This window comes from Scyliorhinus torazame, chromosome 8 (genome assembly GCF_047496885.1).
Source record: "Scyliorhinus torazame isolate Kashiwa2021f chromosome 8, sScyTor2.1, whole genome shotgun sequence".
Classification (NCBI taxonomy): Eukaryota; Metazoa; Chordata; class Chondrichthyes; order Carcharhiniformes; family Scyliorhinidae; genus Scyliorhinus; species Scyliorhinus torazame.
Genome location: NC_092714.1, coordinates 136,047,214 through 136,063,321, shown reverse-complemented (window position 1 = coordinate 136,063,321; position 16,108 = coordinate 136,047,214). Strand labels below are relative to the sequence as shown.

Genomic DNA, 16,108 nt, shown 5'->3' with positions numbered 1-16,108 from the left:
TAAAGCAGTTGATGTGGTGTATATGGATTTCAGTAAAGCGTTTGATAAGGTTCCCCACGGTAGGCTACTGCAGAAAATATGGAGGCATGGGATTCAGGGTGATTTAGCAGTTTGGATCAGAAATTGGCTAGCTGGAAGAAGACAAAGGGTGGTGGCTGATGGGAAATGTTCAAACTGGAGTCCAGTTACTAGTGGTGTACCACAAGGATCTGTTTTGGGGCCATTGCTGTTTGTCATTTTTATAAATGACCTGGACGAGGGCGTAGAAGAATGGGTGAGTAAATTTGCAGATGACATTAAAGTCGGTGGAGTTGTGGACAGTGCGGAAGGATGTTACAAGTTACAGAGGGACATAGATAAGCTGCAGCGCTGGGCTGAGAGGTGGCAAATGGAGTTTAATGCAGAAAAGTGTGAGGTGATTCATTTTGGAAGGAATGACAGGAAGTCAGAGTACTGGGCTAATGATAAGATTCTTGGTAGTGTGGATGAGCAGCGAGATCTCGGTGTCCATGTACATAGATCCCTGAAAGTTGCCACCCAGGTTGAGAGTGTTGTTAAGAAGGCGTACGTGTGTTAGCTTTCATTGGTAGAGGGATTGAGTTTCGGAGCCATGAGGTCATGTTGCAGCTGTACAAAACCTTGGTGCGCCCGCATTTGGAGTATTGCATGCAATTCTGGTCGCTGCATTATAGGAAGGATGTGGAAGCATTGGAAAGGGTGCAGAGGAGATTTACCAGAATGTTGCCTGGTATGGAGGGAAGATCTTATGAGGAAAGGCTGAGAGACTTGAGGCTGTTTTTGTTAGAGAGAAGAAGGTTAAGAGGTGACTTAATTGAGGCATACAAGGTGATCAGAAGATTGGATAGGGTGGACAGTGAGAGCCTTTTTCCTCGGATGGTGATGTCTAGCACGAGGGGACATAGCTTTAAATTGAGGGGAGATAGATATAGGACAGATGTCAGAGGTAGGTTCTTTACTCCGAGAGTAGTAAGGGCGTGGAATGCCCTGCCTGCAACAGTAGTGGACTCGCCAACACTAAGGGCATTCAAATGGTCATTGAATAGACATAGGGACGATAAGGGAATAGTGTAGATGGGCTTTAGAGTGGTTTCACAGGTCGGCGCAACATCGAGGACCGAAGGGCCTGTACTGCACTGTAATGTTCTATGTTCTAAAAAAGCGGAGTGCCAGAGTGGATGAGTGATTTCCCTAAACCTCAAGGCAGCATTTGATGACCGAGTATGGCATCAAGGACCCCTAGCTAAACTGGAGTCAATGGGAATCGGGAAAACTCTCCGCTGGTTGGAGTCATACCTGGCCCAAAGGAAGATGGTTGCGATGGTTGGAGGTTAATCATCTTGGCTACAGGGTATCACTACAGGAGTAACTCCGCAAAGTGCATCTATACAAGATGCTAAAAGGTATGGATAAAGTAGATGTGGAGTTGATGCTTCCTCTTGTGGGGCATTCTAAAACGAGAGGTCAGAATCTTGGAATAAGAGGTAGCAAATTTAAAACAGATTTGAGGAAAAATTACTTCTCCCAAAGGGTTGTGAATCTGTGGGATTCGCTGCCCCAGAGTGCGGTGGATGCAAAGACAGTGAGTAAATTTAAAGAGGAGTTAGACAGATTTTTAATTGGTAATGGGTTGAAGGGTTATGGAAAATGGACAGGACGGTGGAGTTGAGGCCAGGATAGGATCACATTGATCACATTGAGGGTGTTAGGCTCGCGAGGCTAAATTATCTGCTCCCGCTCCTAGGTCATGTGTTCGAGGGAGGAGATGCTCTGGCTGATTTCGCAATCCAACTCTTTGCCTGTAACATTGTAGGTAGCAGACGAGGAACATATCAGCCATGACAGAATGGCGGAGCAGGCTCAATGGGCCGAATGGCTGATTTCTGCCCTATAACTTATGAACAACTGCGAGGCAATGACCATCTCCTACAAGAGAGTATTTAACCACCACCCCTTGACATTCAATGGCATTACCATCGCTGAATCCCCCAAAATCAACATCCTGGAGGTTACCATTGATCAGAAATTGAACCGGACTAGTCATATTAATATTGTGGCTACCGCGGATGACCTGTTGCTGTACGGCGGATGACCTGTTGCTGTACGGCGGAAGACCTGTTGCTGTACGTGACGGATCCAATGGAGGGGATGGTGGAGGTCATGCAGACTCTAAGGGAGTTTGGGGAGTTTTATTATCTGGAACCACTCGATCTTTCAGCACCGCTGTAAAAACTTTAAAAGTTCAGCTCTGGCTCAATCTGTTAGCCTCTATTGAGAGTTGATCAAACATCCATAACACCAGGTTTTTATATCATTACTGTTATTAAAAAAAAGACAATTTCTTCCATTTATCACACAGCATGTTCCTCTTGTATCTAATCCTGCCCCCCATCCCCATACTGCTTTACCCGTACTTATCATTTGGACAGTCCTTGGTTTTTATGAGACTAGTATAATTGCAGTTTTGAGACTTGCAGTGCTGCACTTATGCACCCGATCTTAAAATTTTGTGCACACAGCTAGTGTGGTTCTGTTTGTTTTTCCTGCAGTCCTTCAAGTTAAAATTTTTATTTTTAAAAATCCCTTTGTGCTACTCCGTGTGAGAGAGGAGTCAGCTTCTTCCCTGACATATACTTACTGGCAGTTGTGGAAGCCCAGTGGGTTGTTTGGATCTACTTATTTAATGACATGTAGTACAGGCACATTTGTCCCCCACTATCCTTCTGAGGGAGTGTCTGTCACCATATTGTTTCCCAGCAATGCTTGCCCATGTAAACACTGATAGATCTGCTATCATGTCCACACTGCAGTAATAATAGTGATGCAGTCCTTGTTAGCTTATCCATGCATTGTCTGCTGTAGCCTGGTATGTGTCATACTGATTTAAAGCTTTGTAAGTCGGATTTATGTTGTCTCCTGTTCCACTCGCTGATCATATGATCAGGTTAAATCCTATGTGTTACTAAAGTTCAATTATTCTTGTGGAATTTATTTTTACATGTTCTTTGGACTTTTTTCAACTTGCTGTAATTTATACTAGAGCTACCAGCGTGAAATTGAGAAGCACTTTACATAAACTTATCATTTTATGAGACGTACCTAGTTTGTCTTGCATTGTGAAAATCATTGGCATGGCTAAGTACTATAATGTGCAAATGTGCCTGCACAACCTGATAGTTTGTTGTGGAATTTTGTCCATCATAGCCGGAAAAACTTAACAATGGAAGACCATTGTGCGTAATGAACACAAAATGATATGTTGACAGAAAATGTATGTTTTTGAAATACAATAAAATCTGTATACAGTGAGGCTTTCAGTATCGGCTACAACAGGGTGTTACTTCCCAGTTGATTATAAGAAATTGACAAGTAATTTGTCCAAAATCTGGTACTACATGTAAGGTAGACAGTGTCGCAGGTGTTATAAACCAACCAGAGTGAAAAACCTTTGTGTCAGTCTCTCCTGTTGTCACCGAAGTCCTCATTGGCAAGACATTATTTATGTCCATTCTAACTGCTGTATGACATTAAGAGTTAACCAGTATAGTTTGTATCACATGTTTCTGAGAGTAGGTAGGGGTGGTAGTTATATTGGGCAATGTCAGAACTGCTCCACAAATTCAGAATTGGATGATTACAAATTCTCCCTAGATCTACCCGAAAAGTCAAATATTTGTATACATGAACTGTCTGTGTGGGGAGAATGGGGGAATTTCTTCTATTTTTGAATTTATCTGGTTTATTAAGTTGTGAGGAAGGAGGAAACGTCAAACCACTACTTTGCTTGATTAGACAGGGGATGGGGAAAAGTTTTGTGGCTAAGCTTCTCTGAAGGATGCTAGTTAACCAGTTAGGCTTTATGACAATCGGGCTGCTTTCAGTTATTTTCCAGTGCTGTGCTACAAATTCCCATACTTTTAAAAGTTTGGTTTCACAATGGTAGCATTTGAATTCATGACCTCTGCATTGCAAACCTAGCATCATAACAAGTGCACTTCACCTCTTTATCCCTGCCCTCAATCTAACCAAACTAATGAACTAGATAAACCAAGGAGTAGGAGATGCTCTCCAGATCTCTCTCCCTCCTCGCCGGGTGGTGTGGAGCGTACAACTGGTAAATTCAGAATGCCAGCAGCCTTAAATTGGAGTAGTGATTTGAAAGAATATGAAACAGAACATTGGAGTTCTGGGAATTGAAGGCTCCCAGAGCTGGCCAATGCTTTTCCAAGTCGTGCTAATTCAACTTGACACATCTCCAGACTAGTAATAAACACTTCACTGCCCATTATTAACTTTGTCAACTAACAGTTTGTATCTCTTCATCTTTGCTTTTTCATGTTTTCTCTTCACTGTTTCAATATTTTTTTTCTCTCGAGTATTATTCTTTACTCAAAAGTTTCCATTTAACCTTTAAAGCCTATATTCTGAACTTTGCAATTTTCTGGAGTCTGTGGTTTTCTGTCCATTCGTGATAAGTCACAGTAACATTCGAAATGGATCTGTGATTGATTGGTCCAGCATAGACTTCCTCCAAAGCTCCGCCGGCCCTAACCCCAGACACTCATTTTTCTGTAATTTCTCTCCTCTCACTGCTCTCCCTGGCACCATTCTGTCTATCGGGCCCTCCTCCTGCTTCCTCATACTCATTGCCACTAAACTCCTAACCATCCAACTTTCCTTCCTGGCACCCATGTTCATTGTCATTGTTAATTGTTCTCTTTTCAACTACTATCCTCCTTGTTTTAAATCTGCTGCAATCTCGCCCGCTCAATAAAACCAACCCTTGGCCTTACCGTTCTTGCAAACTACCGCCACATCTCTGAGCTTGTTTTCACTTCCCAAATCCATGTCCATCTTTCCCTGAGCTATGTTTAAATCCTTCCAATCGGGTTTCTGCCACTATCACAGTATAGCAATGGCTCTCATCAAAGTCACAAATGGCATCCTATATGATCTTTTAATTTATTGAAGGAATGTGAGTGCTGGTGGCAAACGTTTCATGTATTGTCCATTCATCATTGCTCTTGAGAAGGTGGTGATGAGCAGTTGTCTTAAAGAACTACAGGCAGTATGGTGTAGAATCCACGTTATTAGGCAGGGAGTTCCAGGATTTCAGCCCAGCAACAGTGAAGGAATGGTGATATATTTCCTAATCAGATTGTTAATGATATGTGATTGTGGTAGCGGTTACAGGTTCAGAAGGGTATTTCGTAGGAGCCTTGGTGAGTTTCTGAAGTGAAGTTGTTAGATGGCACACATTGCTGCAATGGCGTGTTGGTGGTGGAGGAAGTGAAGGTTTGAGGTGCCAATCAAGGAGGCTGCATTATCTGGGGTGGTGTTGAGCTTCGTGGGTGTTGTTGGGAGTTGCACAAGCCCCTGCAAGTGGATAGTGTTCCATTACACTCCTGACTTGTGCCTTGTATAGGGTGGACAGGATTTGGGGAGTCGAGAAGTGAGTTACTCAGCGCAATGTCCCAATTTTAAAATTCTCATCCTTGCTTTCAAATCCCTCCATCCCTCCCTAGCTGCACAACCCTCCTGAGGTAATTGCACTTTTCTAGTTCTTGCCTCTTAAGCTTTAACTCACTCCACCATCAGTAAATTTGCTTTCAGCTGCCTCAACCCTGGAATTCTCTTTCCTCTTTTAAGACACTCCTCAAAACTTTGAACAAGCTTTTAGTCATCTGATACTTACATGGCTTCGTGTCAAACTTTGATCTATATGACTGCTGTGAAGCCCCTTGGAATGTTTTATTACGTTGAAGGTGCCATATAAATAAATACAAGTTGTTGTTGATTGAAAGTTGCAACTCAAGAGGTTAAGGGCTGTGACGTTCAAAGTGGTCACACCTAAGTATGACTCATTTTTCAAACGCCAAGCAGACAGCTCTCCCAATAGTGTCACCAATAGCGTGATCGACTACTGACAAGAATTTGATAACCCTCCAAGGGTTCATATCTATTTTTAAAAACTATTTAATACTTGATATGTAACTTATAAATACAGTACTTTATATATAATATTGAAGCAAAATATTCTGGATACTGGAAATCTGAAATAGAGGGGGACAGGGCAGGTCTGGGAAAAATAATGTTCCACTTAGCCCACAAAAAGGCAAGGCATAGCTGGGACCTATGTGGAAACACCGACTATTTGGAGGATGAGTGGAGGCCAAGTAAAAGTTGTCGAACAAGTTTAACGGGGGAGGATTGTGGCGGTTGGCAACTGGCTGGGCCTCTAAAGACAGCAGTGGAGGATCTGCATGCAGCCCTGGATGAGTATAGAGGCATAGAAGCACTAGTTATCCATGGTGAAAAGTTCTCTTTTTATATCTGCTGGTCAACTAGTAGTTTCATAGCTGGTAAATATGTAAATTGTGCCTGGCAACAGTTGACATTTAGACACTATCCCCATTTACAGGTACCTAATTGTTGGGTGCAGCTTGACTGACATCAGATTTATTTTTGAGAATTTGAATTCATTTACCATCATAGGATTTAAACTATCCCCTTAGGCTCCTGGATTACCATTACAGTAATACAACCGCCACGCGACCATATTATACTTTTTAGCTGCATTTGTATAGTGGTGGGTGTGCCGAATTATACTGTGTGCCTGTACCATGTTGAATTTGACAAGAGGTGGGCAAACTGTACGTGTCTGACTTTGGTACTGTGGTGTCTGATTGGAAAAGAACTGATGGGTCACTTGGCTCCTGTTGACAAAAATGGATATAGCAGGGTAGTCGGGGGAAAGTTCAAAGTTTGACCCAGTATAATAATTGGGCAAAACCGCAGTTTCGAAGTTGTGTAGTGTAGATCATGTTAACACATAGAAAATTGCAATGTGGTACCAGCACCAAAAGGTACAATTAAAAATTGTGGGTTTAGATTTCAGTGTGCCTTCGGTTAGTGAAGTGACACCACAGTCTGCTGTTAAAACGCCACTAATGCTGGGCTGGGTTAAATCAATGGGTGGAATTATTTTTTTGGGTGAGTTCCTGCAGTGCATCTTATAGATGGTACACACTGCTGCTACTGTGCGTCGATGGTGGAGGAAGCGAATGTCTAAGGTGGTGGATGGGGTGATAATCAAGCGGGCTGCTTTAATATTTTTTGAAATAAATTTAGAGTACCCAATTCATTTTTTCTAATTAAGGGGCAATTTAGCATGGCCAATCCACCTACCCTGTACATCTTTGGATTGTGGAGGCGAAACCCACGCAAACATGGGGAGAATGCAAATTCCACACGGACAGTGACTAGAGCCGGGATCGAACCTGAGACCTCCGTGCCATGAGGCTGCAATGCTAACCACTGCGCCACCGTGCTGCCCTCGCCTGCACATCTTTTTGGGTTGTGGGGGTGAGATCCAGGCAGACATAGGGAGAACGTACAAACTCCACGTGGACAGTGACCCAAGGCTGGGATCGAACCCATGTCCTCGGCGCTGTGAGGCAGCAGTGCTAACCAGTGCGCCACCATGCTGCCCGAATGGGTGGAATTATTAAAATAATGGAATCTATTGTAACTTTATACTCATTTGAGTCACTGGATCATCTGACAGGAACAAGAATGTGATACATTATCAGAGCCAAACAGTCCTATATGAGATTGAAATGAGTTCAGTATTTTGTTAATGGAACAGATGGGCATTTAATTAAGCTGGGCATCAAGTTATGTAATCCAATTGCTGTCCGGTCAAATTTCTATTTCCTGTGAGTTGATGGCCAGTATTAATAGGCATAGTGTCTGTGTAATTCAGACAAAACATTTTGGCAAGCAAGTGGCGTGTTGATATGGTGTACGAATTAAATGTATTTCTTGTATTTCTTGTTTTAAAACCTGAGAGAGCTGTTTGATGATCCACGTGTGAGATACTGCCACACTTGCTGGTGGAAATAAAACCAAATGTTTCATTTAGGGCTTTTAAAGAAGCCATTAAAAATCAAACCCTGGTAATGTGACTACATTGTCACCCATTTGAGAATCAGTTGTCATCTTCTGATACAGTACTGGAACATTTAGAACAGGAACTTTTAAAGTGCCAACGAGGTGGGCTAGTTCACGTTTGTAAAATGTTGGTCTTATTTAAACCATGTATACAAAGTACTAGTATCTGTCCAGATTTAGGTGGAATGTATTGTAAAGAAGTTCTTCATCACATCCCTCCCAAATCTCTTTTCCAAAACCTGTGAATCCTTGTGGATTCAGCTAATACAAACATTTTCTTTGTCTCCCCCACTTAAATCTGTCATAGTCCTGTACACGTCTATCTGATCTCCCCATACTCTCCTCTCAATCACCTTTGCTCCAAGGAGAGCAACCTCGTCTTCTGCAACCCATCATGATGGGTAAAATCCCTCATCCCTGGAACTATTCTGGTAAATCTCTTCTGCACCCTCAAGGTCCTTTGCAGCCGTCCTAAATTGTGGTGACGATAACTCAAGGCAATACTCCTAGCTGTGACCAAACCAGACCTTTATGAAGGTTCAGTATAATGACTTCCCTGCTTTTATACTCAATACCTCTATTTATGAAGCATAAGCTTGCATAAACTTCGATGACTACTTGGGAAGATCGGCACGGTGGTGCAGTGGTTAGCACTGCTGCCTCATGGCAACGAGGACCCTGGTTCGATTCTGGCCCTGGGTTACTGCCGTGTGGAATTTGCACATTCTCCTCATGTCTGTGGGGGTCTCGCCCCCACAACCCAAAAGATGTGCAGGGTAGATGGATTGGCCATGCTAAACTACCCCTTAATTGGAAACAAAAATGAATTGGATACTTTAAATTTTTTCTTTAATTGCTAACTGCTCTCAATATGTCCTACCACCTTCAAATATCTAGGCACGTGCACGGCAGGTCTCGCTGACCCTCCACACTCTTTAAAACTGTTGGATAAAGCCTGTCTTGCCTCTCCCTATCCCTTCAGTTCAAAAGCATCACCTCACACTTCTCTATATTAAATTCTGTCTGCTACTTGTCCATCTATTCTGCCAGCCTATCTGTCTCCTGTTGTAGTCGATTGGTATCATCCTCACCATTACCCAAACATCCAGGCGTGGTGTCATGGGAAAATTTTACTCTCAATTCCAATATCATTTATTCAGATCAGAAAATAGGGGTCCCAGCATGGAAATTGGGGGACACTACTGTCAGCCATTCTTTAGTCTGAATGCTTTTTGTTTTACATCCTTAAGCCAATAGTTTTTTTTATACAAACTGCCACTGACCTTCCTAGTCCATGAGCTACAAGTTTGTTAGCCAGCCTTTTATGTGGTATTCAAACATTTTCTCAATCTATCAGCAATTTTCACCGCAATCCCATCATCCACCTTCTCTGTTACTTCATGAAAACATTCAGTTAGATTAATCAAACTTTAATAGCTATCTTTGAATAATTCAAATTTTGTCACGTGCTTGTTGATGTTTCCTTGTTTATTATTTCGAAAACCTTCTCCACCACTGATATTAAACTGACTGGCCTGTATTTTCTAGGAATGTTCTTGCATCCTTTCCACTTTACACAAGTCACTGCATAAGTCTTTGATGCCACTTAATAAACTTACTGGAGGCAACTAACTGTACTGAACATTTTGGGTAGAATCTTCCGAATACAGTCTAGGCAGGCTTGCTTGTGGGATTGGAGAATCACAATGAATGATTACAGCACAGAAGGACATCATTTAACTGTTGTGTCTTTGCTGACTCTCTGAGGGAGCATTTCACAGAGAGCCATTCCCTCGTGAATGCTTTGATTGAACCTGCCTCCACCGTTCTCTCAAGAAGTACATTGCCGACCCTAACCACTTGCTGCATGAAGTTTTTCCTCATGTTGCCATTGCTTCTGTTGCCAGTTACTTTAAGTCTCTGCCCTCTTCTTGATCCTTTCACCAATGAGAACAGTTTCTCCGTATCTACTCTATTCAAACCCCTCATGATATTGAATACTTCTAGCAAGTGGGCGGCACAGTTAGCACTGCTACCTCACAGTGGCAGGGACCCGGTTTCAGTTCCGACCTTGGGTGACTGTGTGGAGATTGCATGTTTTCCCGTGTCTGCCTGGGTTTCCTTGGGGTGCTCAGGTTTCTTCCCACAGTCCAAAGATGTGCAGGTTAGGTGAATTGGTCATGATCAATTGCCCCTTCATGTCCAAAGGTTAGATGGGCTTACGAGAATAGGATGGGGGAGTGGACCAAGGTAGGGGGCTCTTTTGGAGGTTTAGTATAGACCTGATGGGCCAAATGGCCTCCTTCTGCACTAGGGATTCTATGATTCTAAATTTCCTATCGGCCTTCTCTTCTCCCAAGGAAAACAGTCCCAAATTCCCCAGGCTACCTACATAGCTGAATTTCCTCATCCCTGAAACCAGGAGGAAATTTAGATATGAAGGTGTTGGATTAGCGGGTTCCTGCCTCCGAACAATCCTTCTGGTGACAGGTCATCGAAGACAGTGGCTACCCCCCTGCTATTGTCAGGTAGCCAATTTGAATTGTCATGTGCCCAATTGGGGGCAGATTGGCAATGCTGGCAAGATCCTCCCAGCAGTGTGGTAGGCCCTGCTCCCTTTTGATTAAGATTTGTGGAAGTCAATTGTTGCTACTTTCGAACCCGTTAAGGTGTACCAATTCGAGTGTGATTTGGGAATATTGGGGAAACACATTTCTTGCCTGTTTGGTCATTGATTTGTTTCCATGATGAGCCATTGCATTGTCTGAAAAAGCTAAATCTCCTTTAAAGACTCCCATTTTGACTGAGCAAGCAGATGAGTCTTTGGTTTAATGTCTGGTCTGTCAAGTAGCACCTCTGGCATGCAATAGCCTTCAGTGCTGCACTGAAGTGTCAGTCTAGATTGTAAACTAAAGTCCTTGGGGCTGGTTTAGCATAGTGGGCTAAACAGTGACTTGTAATGCAGAACAAGGCCAGCAGCGCAGGTTCAATTCCCGTACCGGCCTCCCCGAACAGGCGCTGGAATGTGGTGACTAGGGGCTCTTCACAGTAACTTTATTGAAGCCTACTTGTGACAATAAGTTATTATTATTAGTTTTCGCGCTTTGAACCCATGACCTTCACATTCGTAGATGAGTGCTACCACTGAGGTCATGCTGGAACTTGGTTGATGGAACTTATTGTAAATGGTGCAATTGGATTCAAAGTGACTTGAACCCTGGAAATACTGGCTTGTATGTTTGAAGATGTGGTGCTGAGCTTTGACAATAGCCTATATCCTTCAATCCCTGATCAAAAATTACATTGCTTAGTACCAAAACCATGTTTTGTTTAAACCATTGGAGTTCCACTTCTACAAACTTTTCATGATAACAAGAAGAAAATTGGCCTTAAAGCATGTCGGCTTTGATTTTAATTTCATCTTTGTGCAATTGTGTGATTGATATTTTAGTTTTAAAAGAAGCTTATCCATTGTGTCTAGGCACTTTGTATGCCCATGTGACATAGTGTGGAGATGCTGGCGTTGGACTGGGGTGGGCACAGTAAGAAGTCTTACAACACCAGGTTAATGTCCAACAGGTTTGTTTCAAAACACTAGCTTTCGGAGCGCAGCTCCTTCATCAGATGAATGAAGAGGTGGGTTCCATAAACACATATATAGACAAAGTCAATGATGCAAGATGATACTTTGAATGCGTGTTTTTGCAGGTAATTAAATCTTTACAGGTCCAGAGGGTGCGACTGGAAAGACGGATAATCCCAGATTAAAGAGGTGTGAATTGTCTCAAATCAGGACAGCTGGTAGGATTTTGCAAGCCCAGCCCAGATGGCGGGGGGGGGGGGGAGGGGGGGGGAGAGAGAGAGAGAGAGAATGTAGTGCGACATGAATCCAAGGTCCCAGTTGAGGCCGTACTTGTGTGCGGAACTTGACTATCAGTTTCTGCTCATCGATTCTGCGTTGTCGCACGTCCTAAAGGCTGCCTTGGAGAACGCTTACCCGAAGATCTGAGGCTGAATACCCTTGACTGCTGAAGTGTTCCCCTACTGGAAGGGAACATTCCTGCCTAGCGATTGTCGCGCGATGTCCGTTCATCCGTTGTCGCAGTGTCTGCAAAGTCTTGCCAATGTACCACGCCTCGGGACATCCATTCATGCATGGATGTTGGCCGCGTCGCACGAGTATGTACTGTGTACCTGGTAGCTGTTCTCACGTGTCATGATGGTACCCATGTCGATGATGTGACACGTCTTGCAGAGGTTGCCATGGCAGGGTTGTGTGGTGTCGTGGTCGTTATTCTCCTGAAGGCTGGTAATTTGCTGCAAACAATGGTCTGTTTGAGGTTGCACGGTTGTTTGAAGGCAAATTGTGGGGGTGATTTTGGCAAGGTGTTCATCTTCATCAATGGCATGTTGAAGACTGCGAAGAACATGTCATAGTTTCCCCGCTCCGGGGACGTACTGGACGACGAAGGGTACTGTGTTGGTTGTGTCCCGTGTTTGTGTTCTGAGGAGGTCGGTGCAGTTTTTTTGCTGTGGTGTGTTGGAACTATCGGTCAATGAGTCGAGCGCCATATCCCGTTCTAATGAGGGCATCTTTCAGTGTCTATTGCTTTCCTCCTCAGCTGAGCAGATCCTGTGTTTACGGAGGGCTTGACCACAGGGAAAGGCTTCTTTAATGTGTTTAGGGTGGAAGCTGGAGAAGTGGAGCATCATGAGGTTATCCGTGGGCTTGCGGTAAAGCAAAATGCTGTGGTGACCGTCCTTGATAGAGATGAGTGTGACCAAGAATGCAATCGATTCTGGAGCAAAGGAAAAAAAATTTAACATAGCAACAAGTGCAAATACTAATATATACAATCGCACATAAGTGACATAATTTCTACATATTCCCTTTCAACTGATTATTTGTTGCTTACAGAACAAGAGAGATGAACACCTACTCAAGAAAAGAAATGTGCCGCAGGAGGAAAGTTTAGAAGATTCTGATGTGGATGGAGATTTCAAAGCCGTAAGTGAATTCCTTAATGTCATTATATGGATAATATGTATTAGCATTAAATTTGCCACTTAAATTTCATGTGCAAAGTACATACTTACAAATAGTTCCTTATTTTAAGATTAATGAAAATCAGAGCAAATGACAAGTGTTAGCATCCAAAGGTCCCCACTGATAGTTTTATTGTTAACATTTTAGAAAAGAGATCTTGTGAAGTTTGCGTTTTGAAACCCAGTGCAAAGTGGTATATAAAGTCTTCTGCATTAAAAACAAAATGAACCTTCTGTTGAAGAATTGGAAAACCTTCTGGTTTTCTTTTTTAAAAAAAACATTTTTATTGTGATTTTGTCGTGTAATAATTTTTTTAGTAATGACCTTATCAAATGTAATTTTGTTGATCAACCACTGGTTAAATCACAATGCATTTGTTACTTTTACTGAACTATACACAAGCAGGAGGTCTGAACCTATGCACCTGTACTGTTGCATTGCATTGATTCTGAAAGATTCGGCCATTTGCATGATTTGATTTTGTAAGTCTTGCTTCTACCCTTTTGTTGCAAAACAACAAAGGTTAAAGGTGGCAAGGCAGGAAATGAAAGCTAAGGAATTTATAATTAAGCTTTCACTCTGCAAAGATGGCAAGATTTAAGTATTTTTATAATACTCAAGCAAGAACTAAAAATCTATTAACATGTGTATCAATTAAGCTAGACAGAGTAGATTGCTATATTTCATTCATTATTTTAAAAGAAAAAGCTACCATTTTGTCCAACCTAATTGATTTGGATTTTCATTTATAAAAATAGCTGATTAATTTGGAGCAGTTGAATTTAGTTGTCGATTGATAACAATGTTGTTAGAAACATAAATGTCATAAAAGGTAGATTTCCTTTAAACTGGCTGTCTTAAAGAAAGAATTTCCTATGATATATAGTTCATCAATTTTATTTCTGTAACGAACACTAATGGGTCAGCATAAATGTTGAGTTAAAAATTTATGTTCATTTGCCACAATAAAGTCTTAGCATTCAGTATAGCTTTCAGAACACTGGAATCATGTGTGGGGGTGGGGGTGGGGAGAGAGATAACAAACTGCTAGAAATTGTCATTGTTAGGCCATAGATATAGAAAATAAATCAGTGATATGTGGGTGCAACCGTGAGATACAGCACGTTATTCTTGCACACTTCAAAATTATAATGCGAAACAATTGCCATCTAATTTTGTTTCTTTCTTTCTTTCTAGCAAAATATAACCTTGGATGCTATTCTTCAGGTAAGGAAACTGTTAACTGAAATTCTTGAAGCCTAGAAATGTGCTGCTGTTTCCAAGTTGACTCTTTAAACTGTTTCCTTGACAATAGATACGTTTATTTTTATATTGCACTGTGAATATAAAATAAGATACTCCGTCTGGATGTTGTTTGTTCCGTAGTGTGGAAAAAATTACACTCCGCATAGTCGATACTTGGAATAATCACAAGACAGGAATCCGAGTGACTCAGTTAGCTTTTGTAAACAGTGAGAAGAAATTTTGAGCAATTGAAAGCCTAATATCTGACCCCAGAAGAAGATTGCTTGCACAATTTCGATATTGCTGCATTCTTTTTGTAATTTATGTACCCAGAGGTGTAATAGCAATTATTTTTTTAATATAAAGTTAGGGTACCCAATTCATTTTTTCCAATTAAGAGGCAATTTAGAGTGGCCAATCCACCTACCCTGCACATCTTTGGGTTGTCCCCGTAATAGCAATTCTGAGTCATGCATTTGTTTGGCCTTGACCTGGAGCATTTTCTTAGTGCGATTAAAATGGTGCAGGCATTCTCCATCAGTGCCATTTCTTCACTACAGGTTGCTGTTCTCACCATGAAGAGTTGATGCTTTCAGTTTAGCTATAAAGTGATTAATACTGCAATACTTTAAAAAATAATAATTTAGAGTGCCCAATTCATTTTTTCCAATTAAGGGGCAATGTTGCATGACCAATCCACCTACCTTGCACATCTTTGGGTTGTGGGGGCGAAATCCACGGAAACGTGGGGAGAATGTGCAAACTCCACACGGACAGTGACCCAGAGCTGGGATCGAACCTGGGACCTCAGCGCCGTGAGGCATCAGTGGTAACCGCTGTGCAACCGTGCTGCCCCGAATACTGCAATACTGCCCACACTATATGGCTAGTTACTGTGGTATGTCAGATTGCCCTCTTTCGCACTCCTTTTGACCCTTGTAACTAATCGGTTTTGCTCAATTTACAGTAGTTTAAAATACATTTGGATTGATTTCAGCATCAGCCTTAAAATCTGAGGACATGGAATACTTGCTGCCTCGTCTGGTCAGTTTTGGCTCGATTTAATTGGATTCTTGCCTGTATTTCTGAAATCCAATTTTAGTCCTGTCCATGGTGACTTCAAAAATACAATTTTCATCCCTGCATGCATGTTTTGTGAACAGGAAAATATGGATTATAGCCTTGAGGCAGTATAATTCAGTAACATGATTGCAAAAATAAGCACACTTGACAGCGAATTTTGAAATTCAATAATAGCGTGCATCAGATATTCTATTGAGGTAATTTACTTACAAAGTGTCAATAGAAATCTGTTACACCCTGTAGGAGGTTAGAAGGTCCTGTTTAATCCAAGTTGGGCCTGGAGAGTACAGGTGAACACAAAGACAATATTTGGGCCAGTATCTGTGAGGCAGGGAACTCTCGATCAGAGGGTCAAAGAGTTTTGCAAAACAGCCTGGAGCATCAGTGAGCATCCTAATCTCATTAGGTGGGACAGCCATGTGGCCTGATCACTCACTGGATGACGCTGCACAGTAGAGCAATTGTGAAAGGGGAAATAAAGCTGATACAACTGTTTCAGTTGTCTATTCATGGAATAGAAGACCATAAGACGTAGGAGCTCAATTAGGTCACTTGTCCCATCGGGTCTGCTCCGCCATTCAATCATGGCTGATATTTTTCTCATCCCCATTCTCCTGCCGTCTCCCCATAACCCCATAATCCCCTTATTAATTGAGAACCTATCTATCTCTGTCTTAAAGACACTGTGTGATTTGGCCTCCACAGCCTTCTGCGGCAAAGAGTTCCACAGATTCACCACCCAGATTCACCACCCCCTGGCTG

General features: G+C 42.2%; 1 protein-coding gene across 1 annotated transcript in view; it reads left to right on the top strand.

Moving 5' to 3' along the window:
• kpna3 (karyopherin alpha 3 (importin alpha 4)) overlaps positions 1 to 16,108 on the top strand; it is a 167,337-nt gene that overhangs the window by 15,572 nt on the left and 135,657 nt on the right. The window contains exons 3-4 of the mRNA XM_072514225.1: positions 12,890 to 12,979; positions 14,216 to 14,245. Of these exons, the coding sequence (XP_072370326.1) occupies positions 12,890 to 12,979; positions 14,216 to 14,245 (120 nt within the window). The remainder of the gene's footprint in view (positions 1 to 12,889; positions 12,980 to 14,215; positions 14,246 to 16,108) is intronic.